The sequence below is a fragment of the Octodon degus genome, unplaced genomic scaffold, assembly GCF_000260255.1.
Source record: "Octodon degus isolate 3935 unplaced genomic scaffold, OctDeg1.0 scaffold00093, whole genome shotgun sequence".
Classification (NCBI taxonomy): domain Eukaryota; kingdom Metazoa; phylum Chordata; class Mammalia; order Rodentia; family Octodontidae; genus Octodon; species Octodon degus.
Genome location: NW_004524669.1, coordinates 9,375,510 through 9,397,412, shown reverse-complemented (window position 1 = coordinate 9,397,412; position 21,903 = coordinate 9,375,510). Strand labels below are relative to the sequence as shown.

The window sequence follows — 21,903 nt, the reverse complement described above, 5'->3', positions numbered from 1 at the left end:
GGTCCGGCCCATGCTGCGCCTGGGCTGGGACTGGTCCCGCCGGCGCAGGGTAGCAGGAAACTCTCCGCACACTCACCGGACCTGGGCTAGGACTCTGAGAAACATCTTTGACTGGGTAATACCAGGTCACAAGATTTGGCTACAGGCCTCTGCTGGGAAGAAGCTGCCTGCCTGCCTGCAGCCATTGTCTCCTCTATCACCACCTCTAACAGGCCTTGGGAAGGTGGCTGCCACCCTCAGATAAGCTGGCTCACCCTGACAACATTCTTTCCACCACGATCTGCCTCCCGACTAACAGCTTCCATAGTGCAGCAGGCAGACAGAGCCTTCTGCATGGTATAAACAGAACAACACACCCACACAAAAATCCATTAATGTCTATATATTAACAATGAACATGGAGAAGCCGAAACTTTAAATGCAATTTACAGTTAGGTCAGAGGAAATGAAATACTTAAGCCTATGCTTTTAAAAGCCATACATATAGGATGTTGGCAAATACAACACAGGTGGGTTAGTACACACAGAGGAAAAGTACTCTTGCCTAAAAAAGAACATGTAATCCATGAGAAGAACAATCAAGCTAAATGAGTGTGAAAATACATCAACAGTGGTTACCTCTGGAGCAGGAAGACAGGTAGAATTTGTGTAGGAAGAGGCCTGGGAGATTATGGTTTGGTGTAAACATTTTTTTTTCATCATTTTGTCATTTTGAGACAGGGTCTTGTATGCAGTTAAGGCTGGCCTTGAGCTCACTTTCATGCTGGCTTCAAATTTACAGTGATTCTCCTACCTCAGTCTCCCAAGTGCTGGGATTACAGGCAACATTTTATATCTTGATATAGGTTTGCTTTATATAAGACTAAAAGTCTGTCAAAACTCATTAAATGTGCAGGCAAGATTTATATATTTTGCCGTATATAAATGTTAGGGGTAAAAACTAAACAAATAGCAAACTCAATCATAGGCATTTTACAATATTTAGTAGGTAGGAAATACAGGAGTTAAATTGATGTCTGCAATTGGAAATCAAAAGAACAAAGCCAAAAGATATACTTAATCAAATGACTACAGTAAAATACTAATATAGGACATGAATGTTTACTATAAAATTCTTTTAACTTTGCTGTATGTTTGATAATTTTCATAACAAAATGTTGGGGTAGAGGTCAAAGAAAGGACATTAGTGAACTATGTGATTTTTAAAAAATGAATTCTTTTTCCTTGTGACTCACCATCTATTACTGGCTTCATTACACAACCACAGCCACACATACACACACACACACTCTTACTCTATGCTACTTGAAGTCAAACTTTCGTGAAGGTTGTTTCATTTAGAATGTTGTCAATAGCAAGTAACAACAAAGTACAAGCCACACAGCTCATGTAAGACTTTCAGTGGCTGACTCAACAACAGCAAGAGCTATGATTCTGTCTATCTTTCCAGTCTGCCATCCATCAAGAAATTTTTTTTTTTACTTAAAAACTCACCACAAAGTTTAGTTTTAAAAATGTGTGACAATGGCATGAAGATGATTACATAGATTAAAGAATATAATTGAATTGTCAGCAGTAAACCCTTAAATTATGGCCAATTAATTTTCACAGTGAAAAAAAAAAGGAAAAAAATTTTCACAGTGATACAAAGAGCATTTAATATGAAGAAATATTCTAACAAGTAGTGCTCAGAAAAGCACACACTGACATGGAAAAGAATTCACAGGTGGGCATGGCGTCTCATCCCTATGACCCTAGCATGCTGGGGGCGGGGACAAGAGGGTCAGCCTCAGCTACATATGTGGGTTCAGGCCAATCTGGCCTATGTGACGAGACTCTGTCTCAATAACGGAAAAATCCAAGCAAAGAATTAACACTGTAGAAATGAAGACTTTTTAATATTCAATTTATATGTCACCAAAATTAATCACTGTCTATGAAATCGTATGTTGATTATAAGCTCACTAGCTAAAAAGTAGTGCCGGGCCAGGGAGCTGGCTCAGTGGAATAAGCACTTCCCTGGCAAATGCAAGGGTCTGAGTTCAATCCCTGGTTCTGCCAAAAAATAAAAATAAAAAGTAGTGCCAATGTATGTGACTTTTAAAACATGGGTTATGGGGGCCCGGGGAGATGGCTCAGTAGAGTGTTTCCCTGGCAAGTGCAAGGGCCTGAGTTCAATCCCCGGTTCCGCCAAAAAAAAAAAAAAAAAAAACCAAACAAAAAAACATGGGTTATGATCAGTTAGTAAGTGGCAACATGAGTGATTTCTTTTTTTGTGTGTGTTGTTAATCTTTTTTTATATATTGATTTTATTGAGAAAGAAGTAACAATGAGACAGCTTCAAAACAGGTTAGTAGGACTGTCAAGGAAATTTTTGTTAGGCTTTCTGCCTCCTGTGGCTGCAGAATGGCTACCAGAACTGCCAGCACTGGGGCTAGACAGGAGAAAGTAACCTGCAGTAGGGAGGGTTCATTTTCTCAATAAAGAGTGATGTAAGCCTCTCAGCACACATCTTCCCATCTCACTGCCACAAGAAGCCCACTGAGGCCAGTCACTGGCAAGGACACACTGGAACGTCATGAATGACTGCTCCGGTGAGAACTCAGACCTGACTCACATTGATGAGGAGTGAGCCCTAGCAAACTAGGGGCCCCCACCACAGAAGACACGGAGAAATACACATCACCAATGCCTGCTTTGCGACAGGGAAGTGAGGTGAGATTAAAGCTCTTGCAGTAACATACAATATGTACCATTCTTTTGATATGAACCAAAACACTTTGGCCAGGCAGGCTGGAATGTGCCTGCAAACCCTGTTCCTCAGGAGGTTGAGATGTGAAGATTCTCAGCTTAAGGCCAGAAGGACTGGCTTGGCAATAAGGCCACATTTGACATTATATAGCTAAATTTGAATTTGAAAGAGTAATTACATACACATTTGTTAATGTGTACAGTCTACAAATTTCTCCCCAAAGTAAGTGAACTGAAAATGGGCAAGAGACCATTTTCATCATGTGGTGTGGTTACATGCTTCCTTTGTAGGGGTTGGAGTAGGTTCTGAGATCTTACCATGACCTATATATTGTTCTAAGTATTTTATATGTATTGATTAATCCTGGGCACAATTTTACAAGACAGATGTTCTTAACTATTGTTACTTTACAGGGGAGGGAACCAAGGTAGCAAGAGGGTAAGTAGCTTGCACAAGGTGATACAGAAGGAGAACATCAGTCAGTGTTCGAGCCCAGCTCCTGTCTCCAGCTTCTTACACACTCGCTGCACAACTTTGTCTCCTGCAGCTGCTACAGGGGAGCAGGTTGTTGTGATTACACCTTCCTCTCAAAACCTTTATATCCCACAAAAGTTATGACGTCACTCAGAATCATTTACCTGTGTTAAATGAGCAAGTACGTTCTGACTTTTTGTAGAACATTGCAAGATCACAACTAGAAATGTGTGTGCAATGAAAAAAGAATTTGAGAACTGCTTTGAATATATTAATACTAATATTTTTCTACCAAAAATCTTCATAAAGAGATTAAGGCCCTAATCTCCATAAGGAAATAAATTCACTAATGTGAAAAAGAGCAGTTTAAATATTACTGGGAAAGGGATTTTTCTAAAAATGAACATGTAATCTATTCCATGAATATCAGAGATAGTTAGCATGAGTACTTTTTAGGAAACTGGATGAAGAAACTATCAGAAAGAGCACTTTGTGTTTTGTAGGATAACATCAGAAAATGAACTGCACAATTTTGTGGGAGTGGATTACGAGTTTGGAAAGGACAGTAGAAGTGCCCCATTTTAGTTGGTGCTGCTTGGGCATGTGCCTGCCGCATGCACTATATCCCTAAATCTGTTCAGGGTCAGGAATTGAAGAGGTCTGACCAATACACAGCCCATCTTGTAAAACTACAGCCTGAAGCAAGCTCTTTAAAAAAGGATGACACTTTCTAAAGGTTATAAAGAGTAAATAAACCATCAAATTACGCCTTTTATTGTTTTTGTGAAGACACTTAAATCCTTGTAGTCCTAAGGCATCTAATAAAAAATAAACACTTTCAGGATTCTGTAGTCTATGATACTTTAGTGAAGTTAGAGATGAATTCAATGTATTTTTCTCATTGATACTTTCATAGGAATTTTTATTAAAAACTTTTAAAATCTGCCTGAACAAAGGATAAAAGAAAAAACGAAGGGTCCAATGAAAAGATAAATAATTTTTAATTAAAAGTATGAAGTTAAATTAAAATCCTAAGATAGTAGTATATTAGTGCTATTTGTTGGAAACATAGATAACACCCATTTTATCAGTTTTCCATGTAGGACAAAGATATATTCTACAATTATAATCAGAAAGGGATATGACTACACTCAGCACAGCTGATTTTGGGGGGCACTGAAATTCTGACTAATGTTATTTACCACATGTTGTATCAGTAATTGCCCAGTTTTCCCCAACAACTTCCTTAAGGAAACTTACTGATTAGATCACTTGAAACTCTACTGAATTTATTTTGCTAGTTAGAATTTGAGTATTCATGCCTATTTAAATATTTACTGGATTTAATGTGTTCTTTCTCTTAATAACTGCACTGATGCCTGATGCATACTATGTGATTGTGCAGTTAGTGATCTGTATGGGATGCTGCACTTATTAAATTTTCAACTCTCCTGAGGTACAGATAGAAAAAATGGTTTCTAACGTTTACCAGATGAATGCAGCTCTTAATAGCTTAAAAGCTTCATGGTAGCTGGGCAAAACTTCCTCTGTATTCTCAGAACTCTCAGAGGCTGAAATAGGAAGAATCCTAAATTCAGGTAAAGACTGCACAACTTGTTTAAAAATAAAAAATGGCTGTGACTGTGGCAGAGTATGAAGACTCTGGGTTTAATCCTCAATATCACAAAAATTTAAAAATCTCATGGCAGAGATCTTTCATCTCCACTGTATGGATGCTCTGGATCAGAAATTTATTTTATTTAAAGACTTTCAACCTACTTCCAATTTTTAGAATCCAATACATTTCACATTAAAATTTGGGTGGGTACTTTTTTCCTCAATAAGATATGGGCTTTCCAAATCAACAGAATTTCTACATTACTTACACCACATGCCAACTATCTAAATACTACAGAAAGCAGAATTTTTAATCTCTGTAATTACTACTGATCATCTTTCTTCCTTATCAGTTAATCTATGGAACTGACAAGAGCATTTATCAGAAATAGCATCTAATTTCTAAAAGGTACACATTATGTATTCAATAAAAACTACTGATTCATACTGTTAATTTGTAGGTCATCATTAACTGAAAACATTCCACTTTTCAAATATTATAATTAACAATTTAGGTACACTGCGGTTACCCTACGCCAGTGGGACCTACCGGTCCCCGCCCAGGCACAGTGTGGGTGAGAAACTCTTTCACCCGTTTGGGACGTCCGCCACCACTCTGCAGCACCTCCAACACGCCGCCTGCCGAGTAGGAATTTCAGCTGTGTTCTGGGAACCCCCAGACCCAGTCCTAGCCCAGGCCCGATCTGCACCTGAACTTCAGTAGGTGCTAAGGTTATAACTGCATCAAAGTTCTACAGCAAAGGTCAGAAGACAGTGCTACACAAATTGACAATTAGAAGGAGCAAAATGCAATCTCAGAACCCACACCTACCCATAACAAGTGCAGAGGACACTAAAAAGAACAAAGTGGGAATCACACAGCTGAAAGCAATGAATCAACGGCTCCTGAAATAAAGAAACAGCTGCAGAAAGATATAGAGGAACTCATTGGAAATGAAAAAAGAAATCCCTGAATTAATACCACCTGCAGTAAAGAATCAAGTGCAAAAACATATGGAGGAAACCCAATGCCCACCCAGAACAAGTGCAGAGGACACTAGCTCAGCTCAAATGTATGAATTAATAGCGTTGACAGTAAATAAGCAACAGCAGAAAGTCATAGAGGAACTCAGAGTGGAATTCTTTTCTACTAGCTCAGCTCAAATGTATGAGTTAATAGTGTTGATAGTAAATAATCAACAGCAGAAAGTTATAGAGGAACTCAGAGCGGAATTTTCTGAAATAAGAACAAATCAACTACAGAAACATAGGGAGGAAACCCAATCTGAAAAAAAAACACTGCAGTAAAAGAATTTATAACTGCTTCTAAAGAAGACACTGATTAAAAAAAAAAAACTAGAGGAGATTAGAAAAATGACGGATTCCTTGAATGAGCAATACAGGAAAGAAATAGATCGCATGAAGCAGAGTCAAAGAGATATAGAGGAATTTAAAATCTCAATCACAAGCTTGCAAAACCGTTTAAGCAAAAGTGAAGACCGAGTTTCAGATCTTGAAGATTCTGGTGCAGCTAGTAAAAAGGTAAGAAAGGTTCTCTTTAAAAAACTAGGATGCAGAAAAAATAATCCATTACCTGCAAGATGATGCAAAGATGAACAATGTGAGAATAATAGGCATCAATGAGAAAGGAGTCAATACGAATGACATTAAAAAAAATATGAGCAGAAGTAATAGCAGAAAACTTCCCAAATATGAGGAAACAATCTGACATTCAGGTAACTGAAGCATACAGAACGCCAAAGAACCTCAACCCAATGAAAAACACATCGAGACATATAATAGTCAATATTCCAGAAATTCAGCACAAGAATAATCTACTGAAAGCCGCTAGAGAAAAGAAGCAGATCACATTCAAAGGAAAAGCCATCAGAATTATGGCCTTCTCCTCACAAACCATGAAGGCAAGAAGAGCATAGAGCAGAGTACTTCAGGTCCTCTATGGAAACAAATTCCAACCCAGACTACTATACCCTGCAAAACTCTATTTCAAGTTTGATGGAGAAGTGAAATACTTCCATGACAACAGCTAAAGAATTTCGTCAAGACATGGGGCTGGAGAGATGGCTCAGTGGTCTAAAACACCTACTTAGAACAAACTTAGCAAAGCACAGGGACCGCAGTTCAATCCCCCAGCACCACATGCCAGCCTGCCCCGCCCCCTGGTGGGCTGAGCTGGCCACACACACACACACATAAATAAATAAATAAATAAATATTTAAAAAAAAAAGAATTTCGTCAAGACAAAGCCAACCCTACACAGGCTACTGAAAGATGTTCTAGAGAGGGACCAAAATGATCACAACTCCACGAATGAGATCAGAAGCAACCAACTAAATAGGGTAAGCAATTAAACGCAGGAGAAAAAGGAGTAAATGACAACAAGTAAATAACATGTCAATTGTAAGTCAATACATCTCAATTACAACCATCAATGTAAATGCACTCAATTCACCAATTAAGAGAAATAGACACAGTGGATTAAGAAATGAAATCCAACAATATGCTGTATTTAACTCATAAAGACATCCATAGGCTGAAAGTGAAAGGATGGAACACAATATTACATGCCTCAGCACTCAGAAAAAAAGCAGGGGCAGCAAACCTATTCTCAGACAGTCTCAACTTCAAACCAACAATGATCAAGTGAAATAAAGAAGGCCACTATATACTGGTTAGGGGAAAAATTCAAGAGAAAGAGGTAACACTCATCAATATGTATGTATGCACCAAACACAGGAGTACCCAATTATATAAAGCAAATCTTAATGGACATGAAAAATCTAAAATCCAATACCACAATTTTAACAAGACACCTTAACACCCCCTTATCCCCAAAAGATAGGACAACCAGACAAAAACTTAGCAAAAAAATAACAGAACTGAACCAGAGTTTGAAACAAATGGACTTGGTGGACATATACAGAGTGTTCCACCCAAAAAAGCTGAATACACATTTTTCTCAGCTGCACATGGGTCGTTTTCTAAAATAGATCACATACTGGTCCATAGGTCATGCTTAATATGCATGGGATAATTTCTGCATTATCCCATGCATATTATCCTATGCATAAATATCTGACCACAGTACAATGAAACTGGAAATAAATGACAAAAGAAACCAGAAAAACACCTTAAATACATGGAAATTAAAGGACACCCTACTCAGAAACCAATGGGTTACAGATGAAATTAAACAAGAAATTCAACAATATCTACAATTCCCTGACAATTCACAATCAAATTCTTATCAGAATTTATGGGATACGATGAAAGCAGTCCTCAGAGGGAAATTCACAGCTGTGAACTCATACATTAGGAAAACAGAACAGAATAAATAAATACCCTAATGCTGCAGCTTCAACAACTAGTAAAGGAAGAGCAAACCAAACCCAGAGGCCAAAGATGGGAAGAAATCATAAAGATTAGAGCAGAAATTAATTCAATTGAGAGGAAGAAAACAATTCAAAGAATTAAAAAAGTAAAAAGCTGGTTCTTTGAAAGATTAAATAAAATCAATAAGCCCCTAGCTAACCTCATCAAAAAGAGGAAAGAAAAAATTCAAATACAAGCAATAAGGAATGAAAAGGGTGTAATTACCACAGACCCAGTGGAAATTCAGAAGATTATCAATAGCTACTTTGAGAATCTTTACTCTCACAGAATAGAAGACACAGATGAAATGGACAGATTACTAGAAAGGTACAAATTACCACACACAACTAAATCGACAAGATATAATCATTCTCAGTAGCCCAATAACAGCCAATGAAATACGAGATGTAATTAAAAACCTACCGGCAAAGAAAAGTCCAGGTCTGGATGGATTCACAGCTGAATTCTACAAGACATTTATAGAAGATGTAGTCCCTATACTCCTCAAACTTGTCCATGAAATTTTTTTTAAATAATTTTATTGATAAATATCATGAGACAGTTTCACAACCAATTACTGGCGCATTTACAGTAGTTAATACATTGCATATTGTTGTCTCAGTGGTTATGCATTGTACAAGATGCAGACATGATATCTCAAACATTATTATAACAAACCTCTCTATTTATTGAATTAAGAGAGTAGTGCTGTATATCTATCCTATTTATTTTGAGTACATGGATACAAAAGAGTCGTTCATTTCTATCCCACCTTTTTCATTAGTTTTGTCAGAGAAGGGCATTCCATTGTCATTTAAATATTCTAGGTGCTTGAATTCAGCAGACTCTCCCAATAGAGTCCAGTAGTCCATAATAGTAGTGGGTTTTCCATAAGACTGGCAATGACCAGAGTTTTGCACTTCCTTCTCTGGCTATGCTTAGCTGGACCCCTGCTTAAGGTTCAAAAGTTCATCCTGCCACGTGACTTGGCGAGTGCTGTTCCCTCTGCCTGGGGTCTCACTGTTCCCCTCTCACTAACTTGACTTGGTTAACTCCTATTTGTGGCATAGGGCCTGTGGCTTTTTTTGTGGGAGGGATGTTAAAATCTGGCTCCATCATTAGACTGTGAGCCCTATCAAGACAGGGATCATCAGGCCTGTGTAAGCCTGCTAAGCCTGGCAAAAGATTGGTCATGAAGCAAAATTTACTGGAAAATTATGTAAGTGAATGTAGGCAATATAGTATAGCAAATAATACATGTTATACAACAAATGTGTCTATTTAAATGAATGGATCAATGTATGTATAGGTGGATAGATATTTAAAGTCAAATTCTGTGCTGGGAAATATTTAAGAACTGGTTCCCTGGGAGGGAGAAAAACCTCCCAATCTGTAGCATTTGTTAAGTTCTGTGATGTAAATACTTTTATTGCGGCCAACTGCTAGCTGCCCATAGGATAGCGTCTGGCTCACAAGATTCCTAGAATTTTAACTGGTTCCTGTGAGCTTATCTGAGTCAGACCAATGCCCCACACTGTATATCTCACTGGACACCTGGATAGGAGACACCCCCTGGACTTCTGGACAGTGTGGGAAGTTGAGGAGGGAAGAAAGTATCATATACTCGGTCCTCAACACCAGCTGCATGGGGAAGGACTTTGGGTATTCTTAGAGCATTGTTTTAAATATTGTCAAGAATTCCTGAGTTTGGAGTCAAGGAGATGAGGTCCAGTCCCAGCTCAGACCCTTCCAGGGGCTCTGGGTGGTCCTTAAGCACTCAGCCCCATTGTCTACATTGATTAACATGAGATGTCAAAACCAGGAGGGATATGATCAGGATTTCATGAAGTGGAATGCAAATGAATGAAAAAACAAGAACCTGACCTAGGACCTCACACTGTGCCTGAGTTGCTGAGGGGGCTCCTTGTTGTGTGAAGCAGTGGAGGTGGACACAATGTAAGCGTGTGATAAGGCCCAACTCTGTCCTATACCGTGCCTTCTGGCCTCTTGCTAGCTATAGTCTCACACCAACCCTTTGCCAGGTTGGGTGCTGGCATTCACCATGAAATTTAAAAGGAAACACTCCTCCCAAAATCATTCCTGGAGGCAAGTATTATACTGATACCAAAACTAGGGAAAGGTACAACTAGAAAGAGAACTACAGGCCAGTCTCCCTCATGAACATACATGCAAAAATCCTCAATGAAATCCTAGCAAACAGAATACAGCAAATCATCAAGAAAATCATACACCATGACCAAGTAGGATTCATCCCAGGGATGCAAGGATGGTTCAATATTCAAAAATTGATAAATTTAATACACTATATCAATAGAGCAAAAACTAAAAACCACATGATCATCTCAATTGGTGCAGAAAAGGCTTTTGACAAAGTCCAACAATCATTCATGCTCAAAGTCCTACAGAAAATTGGAATAGATGGCCTCTACTTCAATCTGGTAAAAGCCACTTATGAAAACCCAATGGCTAACACAATCCTAAATGGGAAAAACTGAGATCTTTTACTTTTAGATCTGGTATAAGACAAGGATGTCCTCTATTACCACTCCTATTCAATGTAGTTCTGGAATCATTAGCTAGAGCTATTAGACAAGAGAAAGAAATACAAGGAATAAGAATAGGCAAAGAAGAAGTTAAATTATCTTTATTTGCGGATGACATGATACTTTACTTAGAAGACCCAAAAAACTCCACCAAGAAGCTACTAGAATTAATACAGAAATTCAGTAGCATAGCAGGTTATAGAGTCAGTACCCAAAAGTCAATAGCATTCCTCTACACAGACAACAAACACACTGAGAGGGAAATTATAGAAACAAAACCTTTTACGATAGCACTGAGGAAAATGAAATATCTTGGAATTAATCTAACTAAAGAAGTCAAAGATCTTTTCAAGGAAAATTATAGTACTCTGAAAAAACGAGATTGTAGAGGACTTCAAATAATAGAAAGATATTCCATGCTCCTGTATAGGAAGAACCAACATTGTGAAGATGGCCATACTCCCATAATTGTTGTATATATTTAATGTAATCCCTATCAGACTACCACCAACATACCTCACAGAGCTAGAGAAATCACTCCTAAAATTTATTTGCAACCAGAAAAGACCTAGATAGGAAAGGCAGTCCTGGGCAACAAAGACAAAGCAAAAAGAATTACAATTGCAGACTAGTAATTATACTACAAGGCTACTGTGATAAAAGCAGCATGGTACTGGCAAAGAAATAGACCTGAGGATCAATGGAATAGATTAGAAAATGTCCATGCCTTTACAAACACACTCAGCTACCTTATCTTTGACAAAGGAGTGAAACATACTCACTGGAAGAAAGATAGCCTCTTTAACAAATGGTGCTGGAAAACGGGCTCTCTACATGTTGAAAACTAAAACTTGGCCCCGGTCTATCACCACACACTAAGCTAAAATCAAAACGGATTAAAGATCTAAACATTAAAACAGAGACACTAAATCTCCTGCAAGAGAAAGTAGGAGGAACTCTTGAAGACAGGGATAGGTAAGAGTTCATGAAAAAAATCAAATGGCATGGGAAACAATTGAAAGAATTAACAACTGGGAACTGCTGTAACTGAGAAGATTTTGCACACCAAAAGAAATTACCAACAAAGTGAAATGCAAATTAAAACAACATTGAGATATCATCTCACCCCAGAAAGAATGGCTATCATAAAGAAATCAACCAACACAAATGTTGGAGAGGCTGTGGGGAAAAAGGAACCCTTCTCCACTGCTGGTGGGAATGTAGACTGGTGCAACCGTTATGGAAATCAGTATGGAGACCTCTTAGAAAATTTGGACTGGAAATCCCATTTAAACCAGTTATTTCTCTACTGGGAATTTTCCCAGAGGATCTGAAAACATCATATCATAGGGATATATGTGTACCTATGTTTATAGCAGCACAATTTGTGATAGCCAAATCTTGGAAACAACCACGACGCCCATCACCTGAGGAATGGTTGAAAAAGATGTGGTATTTTTACACAATGTAGTATTACTCAGCTATAAAGAATGATAAACTCTAAGCCTTTATATTGACGTGGTTGCCACTTGAAGATATACTCATAAGTAAAATAAACCAGACACACATGGCTAAATATCATATTGTTTCCCTAGTGTAAGAATTCCAAAGAAGAAATACAAATAGAAAGGTATTAATACAAGTAAAAGGAAAGCAGGAACTTGAGGACTAATTAAGAGAGGGAAAGGAGAAGAGCTAGGAAACATGACAGTGATAAGCCATACAGTTATATGTACAAGATGGGCAAGACAATGATCCTGAGAATCTCCAGAAGATTTTTTAATCTAGCAGTTAATTGGAAAGATTCTCACCCTGACTAACTATATATACTGATACCTGTGAACTAAGGAACTGCACTGAAGATCGTAATCTATAATAGTAGGTTCATGCTTGGGGTACCTGTCATTCTGGTCTTCTGAGTATGGGCTGCTTGTTATGACATGCCAGTTGCTGCTGTGATGTCTCTCAGGTAGATGATTGTTTAAAAAGAAGGGGGTGGTGAATGAAGGCAAGAGACAGGAAAAGGAATGTTATAGGACTGTCCTGCTTCAAGGTTGTATATGGTTAGATTTTTGGACTTATGTATAAACATAATAATTATATAATTCTTTATGCCTATTTAAAAAAATATATTTTAATTTTTACGTGTTTTTTCATCATATTCTGTAGGGACTTAAAAGTTCAACATATCAATACTGATGAAAAATACCTGTTCCATGTTATACCCAAGATGTTTGATATTCAGACAGATAATGAGGTTAAGTTTAACAGCCTAGGTTGTATGGTATAACGATAAGCTTGTCTTCTGGAGGGTTAACAACCTAAGTTTGCAGACCAAAATTAGAGATAAAGGAGGGCCACAAGGAAAGCCAACACTTTGGCCCTAGACTTCCAAGGTCAATTAAGACTCAGGACATATGAGAACTTGTACTGTAACATCATGTAACTCAATAGTGTCCCAAATTTTCCGATCAGGGAGATTATAGGGCCAAAGAGGAAAGTGATTGATGATGTAGAGTGTGCCTAAGGAGAGTCACATGGAGAGAGGACATTCTCTCAGGCTTTCACAGGGAGTACATTGGCCAAGCAATGTCCGTGACTCATCCACATGGCTGACACTGACAAAGGATCTACAATCTGAGGTACAGGATTTCAGGATAAATCCTGAGGGGATTTCACTCACCTTATCAGACCCAAAAGCTACAACCCTTCTTGCATAGGTCTTGCTTTACCTTGGTCTTAATAATGCAGTGGAAAAGTACAAAAACAAAGTATAAGCAGTAAATCCATGCTGTTATGTTGAGCTGTGGGGGCTCAGGTAACAATTTCTGACATTGCCAGTGCAGCAGAAGACCCAATACTATTATGGACTGCTGGACTCTTTTAGAATATTTTGCTGAGTTAACACACCTATCATATTCAAATAACGGAACTTAACAAAAAAAGGGGATACAGATGAATGTCCATTTTGTACCTGTGTATTCAAAATGGTTGGGATAGATATATTGTTACATTCTCTTAATGAATAGAGTGATTTGTTTTAATAGTGTTTGTAAATAGGATATCATGTCCATATCTTGTACAGCAATTAACCACTAGGAAGAATATATACAGTGTGTGAATTATTGAAACTGTGCTACCAATTTGGTTTGAAGCTGTCTCATTGCTGTTTGTTTCTTTAAAAAATTATGGAAAACACACACACATAAATAATTTAGGTACATAGGGAAAATGAGTAATGTCTTCTTTTATGTCACTTAAAATCACAGAACAGAGGAGTAAAAGACCTCTCCTTCTTTGACTTTATTTTGATGTCTATTATGCTTTCTTATTTTGACTAATGCCTTTAAATTATTAACCTTGAGAGTATAGCCTGATCTGTGTTGGCTACGTTATGCCTTCTGGCTAACTTCTATTATCTATTAGTGGAAGACCACTAGAAAGGAATAGGGAGAGCTGAACACTAGTCTCTCATTCAGTCTTTGGATTTTAAGTTGGACTAGACGCTATCTCTGATCTCTTTGTGCTCAAATTTCATTATCCTGAAAAAGTCTGATGACTTGGAAAACTCCAAGTTCTCAGAGAGAAGGGAAGAATCAACTGGTAATCCTGAGGGTCAGCAACTGACATTTCCTTAGATAAAGAGAGACTGAGGCAGAACTACCAGCAGCCATGTGGAGGCAGCCTTTGTGGTCAAGCCTCACCAAGGAAGAACCCTAGGAACATACCAGGATCTTAGTTGGAAGCCCAAGTAGCTACACACTAGGAGGAGTGGACAATGGGAATAAAGCAGTCCTCAGAAAGGGAAGCAGCCTCCAGTCAGCTCAGCCTTGACTGCTAAGGTGACTAGTCTGACTCTGGCAGCAAACGTAGACTTTCCTTTCAAAACTTCAAATTATCTTTACAAGTTTTCATGAACAGAGTTAACCAAAAGTACTCTATGTTACAGAAGATAAGGTCAAATGGCCAAAAATAAGGGAGAAAAATACCATGGCAGAGAACCGAAATAAAATGGATCTATAAAAGGTCCAGATATTGGAGTTTACTGGCAGATGTTAAACATACATGACTGATAGGCTCAAGAAATGAATGATGGCCAGAGAGATAGCTCAGTGGCATAAGCACCTACCTGGCAAGCACAAGGTCCTGAGTTCAATTCCTGGTACCAAAAATATAAAAAGAAAAGAAGAAGAAAGAAGAAAGAAGAAAGAAGAAAGAAGAAAGAAGAAGAAGAAGGAGAAAGAGAAGAAGGAGGAGAAGGAGAAGAAGAGGAAGAGGAAGAAGGAGAAGGAGAAGAAATTAATGATAACATAAATTTCAGTAGAGGACTGAAAATTATGAAAGGATTAAAAGGAAATGTTAACACAATAAATAAAATTAAGAGCTCAATAGATTGACTTTTTTTTTTTTTTTTTTTTTTTGTGGAACCAGGGATTGAACTCAGGCCCTTGTGCTTGCCAGGCAAACACTTATTCTACTGAGCTATCTCCCGGGCCCCACAGATTGACTTTATGAGACAATTAGATGAGCTAAAGAGAAAATAATGATGGAGAAGATGGAAGATTTTAACAAGATGGAAATATTGATCAGTATACTCACAAAATACTTTTTCCAAGAAATACAGAATACATATGCTTCCCAAATTCATCAGTTTTTAGATATTTACCCAAACTGGTAACATGCTTGACCATAAAGCACATCTTCACATATATTAGTTGACTAAAATTATATAGGGTATATTACCAGGTACAGTAGGATTAAGCTAAAATAAATTTTAAAAATTAATAAAAAGGGAAAAAATTTCCAAATATTTTGTTTGTTTTGCTGTTGCTGTTTTTACAGGGTCTCACTCTATTGTCCAAAGGTCTCAAACTTTGAGAAATCAAGTAATCTGCCCACCCTCAGCCCCGAGTGCAAACATGTTTAAAGAAGCAGAACATACCTACACAGCTCTGTGTCAGAGAGGAGAGTACAGTGAAAACTAAAAGTAATTTGAACCATACAATAATTTAAAAGATAAAATACATACTAATTTGGATCCAGCTAAAACTAGGCTAAGAATGTATAGCCTTACATGAAAAAATTAATGCATTAAATATCTATCTCTGCAGTTTCAAAACAAAAAGAACAGCAAATTAAATACAACAAATGATGGAAATAACGAAGAACACATACTAACAAAACTTAAACAATGGAGAGAGTCAGTATGGCTAAAGTGTAACTGCTTGAAAAGATTAATGCAGTTACAAAACCCTTAGATGGACAGCCCAGAGTCTGGCTAGCTCACTCCCGTCTCTTGCTGAGTTACTCCTCCAGCACGACTTCCTCACTGCCACTCCAGCTCTGTGTGTACCACTGTTGTTAGGTGGTTTGATAATCTTCAAAACCTGGCAGGAGTGCTTAGGAAATGCAGAATGATCAAATATAGTTCACTTGCTTAAACTCTTTAAAACAAAAAGGAGGAACTATAAAAAAAATCAACATTATCTTATTAAAAAGCTTTTCACAGCAACAGAAACCACCAACAGTGAAGAGAACCCACAGCATGAGAAAAAAATGGTTGCCAGGTGTTCCACAGACAAAGAATTACTATGGAGAACATATAAAGCACTAATTGACTGACTAAATAAAGTCACCAAATTAAGACCCCCAATCCAAAACTGGGAATCTGAGATGAATACACATTTCTCAGACAAAGAAATACAAACATCCAATGAATACATGAAAAATATTCAACACCACTGGTCATTCAAGCAATGTAAATTAAAACAATGCTGAGATTTTATTTCATGCCAGAAAGAATGGCCACTATCAAGAAATCAACCAACTACAAATTCTGGAAGGGCTGTGGGGAGAATGGAACCCTTTTCCACCATTGGTGGGCATGTAAACTGGTACATACAGTTTCAAAACAAATCAGTGTGGAGATTCTTCAAAAATAATAGAGCTACAGGTCCCATTTGATCCAGCTATTCCCCTTCTGGGTATCTTCCCAAAAGAATTACAAGCATCATACCTCAGTGACACATGCACTCCCATGTTTACCCCGGCACAGTTTGTAATCGCCAAATCTTGGAACAGCCCAAATGCCCATCAACCAAGGAATGGATAAAAAAGAAGTGTTTTTTAAAAATACATAATGAAATATTACTCTGAAATACAGCAAGATATGCTTGAGGCATTTGTAGAAAAATAGATGCACCTTAAGACCCTACTGTTAAGTGAAAATAAATCAGATACACATGTGTAAATGCTGCATTGTTTCTCTGGTGAGAAACCAAAAATGTAAGCAAGGACCAAAGTGTATATTAGGTATTGGAAGAAAATGTTCAGATGGGGAGGGAAACAAGGGGGGAGGAGAAAAAAAGAAGGGAAAAGATTTAAAAAGGTGAGAAAAAGGTGAAAAACATGTAAACAATACTCTTGTAAATGGGAAAAGGAGGGGGTTTAAAGGAGGCTAGGGGAATGGGGAAAATAATCAATTTGGATCAGGTGCAGGTACAAATTCTCTATGATGAATGTGATCGTTATGTACATGTAAAGTATACCAATAAAATCTGATTGAAGAAAAAAATGCAAAAACAGTATGTGAAAAATATGGGTAAGAAAATAAGAATATAAAAAAGCAGTCCTTTTGAATTTGTACTACTGTATTTCTTAAGCTGTCATTGTCTCAAGCCCTAATTCCATGAAATTTCTTATTTTGAAATATTTTTACTTACAGAAGAGTTGCAAAAATCAGGGTAAAACCAGCAAAGTCATTATACTGAAGAAGCTTTCCAAGGTACTTCACAAAGCTGAAAGCATGAAGGACAAAACACAGGAAGCCATTCCAGTCCTGGACGGGACTACTGTAATATGCAAAGGCAGGGGAACACGCTCCTTCCAGGCCTGGGGCACACAGCAAGAGTGATGCAGGCACTGCTCTGCCTAGCTTCATAAAAATTACCAGAAAACTATTTCTTAATATTTTGAATGTTTTAAGATATTTATTTTAATTATTTATTATTTATTTGGTGGACTAAACACTCATGGTTTTTATTACCTGTTAAAACTGAAGACACTACATAAATGTTTTCACAAATATTTTTAATAGTCACAGAACAGATCATAACTTTTACCAGTGTTCTTTTTCAGTGCTAGGGATTGAACTCAGGGGTGCTGAGTACTGAAATACCCCTAGCCCTCCAGTCCTTCCTTTTTTGAAAACTTTTGAGTCAAGGTCTCACTAAGTCGCCCAGGCTGGCCTTGAACTTGGGATTCTCCTGAGTCTGTGGGCACCAAGCAGCTGGGATTTACCACTGATTTCAAGATCAGTTTGCCAAGTCTAAGCATGCAGCGTCATTTGGATGGCCCCATACTATTATAGAGGAAGACTTCCTGTGACACTCACATCTTCATGTTAGTCTGTGCATGTGCTCTCTTTTATTCCTGCCTCCCAAGAATCACTACAGGAGAATACGGAAATGTATTGAGGAACAAATAGGCATTCCCTGAGGAGACCAGCTCACTGACGTTAAGATGTCCTTCTAGTAGGATGTGTGGATCCACTGGCAGTGGAGGAGAAGTTGCTGTGAAAGTGCAAATCAAAATGACCACAAGACACATCATGTTCTAGCAGCTTCTTTCAGACAGAGGAACAAGTGAAGTGTGGCATGCCTGCGTGAGGATGAGCGACTCGCTCTGTACTTGCTCTGATGAGTGTACTCACCCAGTGGCTGCCCAAGGAATGGTGAATAACCTTCATTCTTTGTGTGACAGCTCTCTATGTTTTAAATTAATTTTATTGAGAAAGAAATAGCAATGAGACAGTTTCAAAACAGGTTAGTAGGACAGTTACAATAGTTAATACAGACAGCTCTCTAAACAGTTGACATCATTACCTTTAGATCATTTATTCAATGAATATTTAATTGAATGCTTGAAGCAAAAAAAAGAAAAGCTTGTCCACTCCTGCAGTGGAGTTCTCTGTGTGTGCAGTGCTTCTGCAACAGGAGCAAGAGTACTTTCCTGAAGGAGCAGAAAATCACCGTGAAGGTGTTGATGGCGTAAGCTATGGTCAAAAAGCTAAGTAAACGGAAGTTTCAGGGAGTAACTGTCTAAATAAAAATCTATGATTCCTTTGATAATCCTAAATTTTTCAGAAGATTTTAAAAAAGAAACATACTTTTCAACTTGAAAATATAAACAGACCAAAACAATGTATGAAGCACAATAAAACAGCACATAGGGATGGTGTAAACAGCTGTAAACAGCACTCTGAGAGACAGAGATACAAGGAATCTCAACTTTGATCCCAGCCTGGATAACCTGACAAGATCCTGCCTCAAAATAAAAATAAAAAGGGCTTTGGATGTAGGCTCAGGGTAAGGGTCCCAAATTCAAATCCTAGTACTACAAGTAACAACAGGATATACGTCTTAGATATTGGCCTAAAGTTGTTTTATTCAAGAAAAATGGCATTTTAAGCTTATTCTGTAAAAATATTTCTTTATAATGCTTATCCAAGATAAACTGTTACAGCAGAATGTTTTCTTTAAACAGATTTTTGTTAACACTAACAAGTGGCTTTATATAGGATGAACACTGCATTATTTCAGTTTTCTTATTATACTAATAAATTTCAATAATTTTAAATCCCAAAGCTAAGTTCATCCATAATAAAAAATATTTGTTTCAGATCTTTCCCTCACACTTACGGCTCACAGTGAGGAAGCTGCCAACCCCATCAGCTCCTCTCTGCCTCTCATGTTCTACCCTCCTCGCCCTGTACAAGCTCTACTCACCACACCTTTACACCAGAGCTGCGGCAGTTCTGCTTATTTTCTCCCGTCCTATACCAGCTCCAATCTATATTACACAGAGTAACGAGTACTCTTCAAAGTTATCTTAATGCAATCTTAGAAATGAAATGCTTTTTATTAGGGGATCTGCATAACACAGATCTGTTGAAACCAGAATCTCCTACAATTTTACATTACAGAGCCACTTTTTAAAAACCTGAATTATCACTTAAAAATGAGGACATTTGATTCTCTGCACTCAGAATATTTAGTACACATAGCTATTGCACCACTTATTCATGTGCTGCTTTGTTTCATTACTTAATCATTTCTTAGCTGCGTATCTTACAAACTTCACAAAAATACAATCTCCCAAGAGCGGCCATGATGTCTAACTCTAGTGCTATCCATGCATTCCCAGAGACTCAGCAAATAGTACCTGATCATCAAATGTTTAACCATCTGAAATCTATTATTATCATTATTATTTTTATTTTTAATTTTTTTGTGGAACCAGGGATTGAACTCAGGTCTTTGTGCTTGTCACGCAAGCATTTCTTTCTATTATTTTGCTTTTGTTTCCAAACTCTCTTATTTTCCATTTCCTGATCGTGTGTGTGTGTGTGTGTGTGTGTGTGTGTACACGCATGGTACTGAGGAATAAACCCAAAGCCTTTGCACTGAACTACATCCCCAGACTGTTTTATTTGTTTGAGATAGGGTCTCACTAAGTTACTAGGTTGCCCGGGTTAAGCTTGAATTCGCAGTCCTGCCTCAGCATCCCAGGTACTGCAGCTGCAGGCATGTGTCACCACAGCCAGCTGATTATCTAACTTAATTTGTCCTGTACTCTTTTACTTAATTTTTTGGACTGCATATTTTCTTCTTAAATAAGGGATTAGACTTTTTCCCTTGAATAACAAACAAAAATTAGAAATAATTCAAGTTCTCTAATTTTAAAAAAGTTTTCAAAATAGAACTCACCCTTCTCATACGCAATTCTTCTAATGCTTCCAGTAAATTTGTTTTGAAATCTAACAGCTGAATAGAAAAAATTGTCTCTGAAGAACTCTGAAGAGTAAAGCCAGCTGATGATAACTCAGAATTTAAATCATTCTCCATATTAATATTTATTTCCTGCAATATAAAATGTGTTAAGTGAAAAATCATTTCTACACATTTATCAAGTAAAAGCATACTCTAAAAAGCTAACAACTTGAATCCCCCAAAAGGAATGCAACTATTAAGTATTACAAATACATACTAATCAAAATTTTTAAAAACAAAACCACCTGCATCCCATAGTGCTCCAGGTTTAGCACTTAGAAATTTTGTTGCCACTCTTCCTCTACTCTTCATACAAAAGCACTGAGCAATGGCAGCTCGGTTTCTCCAAGGCACAGCCTTTTCTGGTGCCTGAATACCTTTGGAAACCAGATTTTTTTGCTCATGAACACTAGTGTTCTCCTAGCTGGTGTGAACACTAACAGTAATGCAATCTCTAGATTCAAGAAAATTGCAAGAGCCCTGTGGTAAAGGTCTGGCTTGAAAAGCAAGGTATTTAAACATCCTCTGAACCCAGATAATGCATGTATTAAGCTGCAAGAAACCCCTTTTCAACTTTTCATTTCGAAAGAAGTATTGTTTCTCCAGTAGCTGCAAAGAAATATACAGGGAAACCCTATACACCACTCACCCAGCCTCCTCCAATGTCAACAGCTGGGGAACAAGAGCACAATATAAAACCATGTATCCCACACTGGACGAACCCACAGAGTTTACCTGGACCCTACCAGTTACACAGCACTCGTGTGTGTGTGTGTGCTCCATGTATGCTTTTTTTTTTTTTTTTTCATTTTTATGTATGTGGTACAGGGTTTCACTATGCAGCTTGGACTCATAGTGATCCTCCTGCTTTGAGCCTCCCCAGAAAAGAATATAATCAACAGAGTGAAGAGACAACCTATAGAATGGGAAATTTTTTTCCAGCTACTCCCCAGAGAATTAATGGCGAGAATATCTAAAGAACTAAACAACCAGACTACCTCCCAAAACACCTAATAAAAAATGGGGAATTAAAATGAGCAGACCCTTCTCAGAAGAGGAAATACAAATGGTCATGAGTGCTTGGCACCGGCAGCCAGTAAAGAGATGCAAATGAAACCACTGACATTCCCCCTTGCTCTAAAAATAGCCACCATCAAGGAATGAAATAACAAATGCTGATGAATTTGTATGGAAAAAAGAACCTTTTCACATTGTTGGTGGGAATAGAAACTACTGCAATCACTATGGAAATAAATATAGAGAATCCTCAGA

The 21,903-nt window shown here is 37.7% G+C and overlaps 1 protein-coding gene across 1 annotated transcript in view; it reads right to left on the bottom strand.

The window, feature by feature from the left end:
- Window positions 1-20,706, bottom strand: part of Ccdc73 (coiled-coil domain containing 73) — a 151,131-nt gene extending 130,425 nt beyond the window's left edge. The window contains 1 exon segment of the mRNA XM_012516147.1: window positions 20,569-20,706. Within this exon segment, the coding sequence (XP_012371601.1) occupies window positions 20,569-20,706 (138 nt within the window).
- Window positions 20,707-21,903: the final 1,197 nt, after the last annotated feature.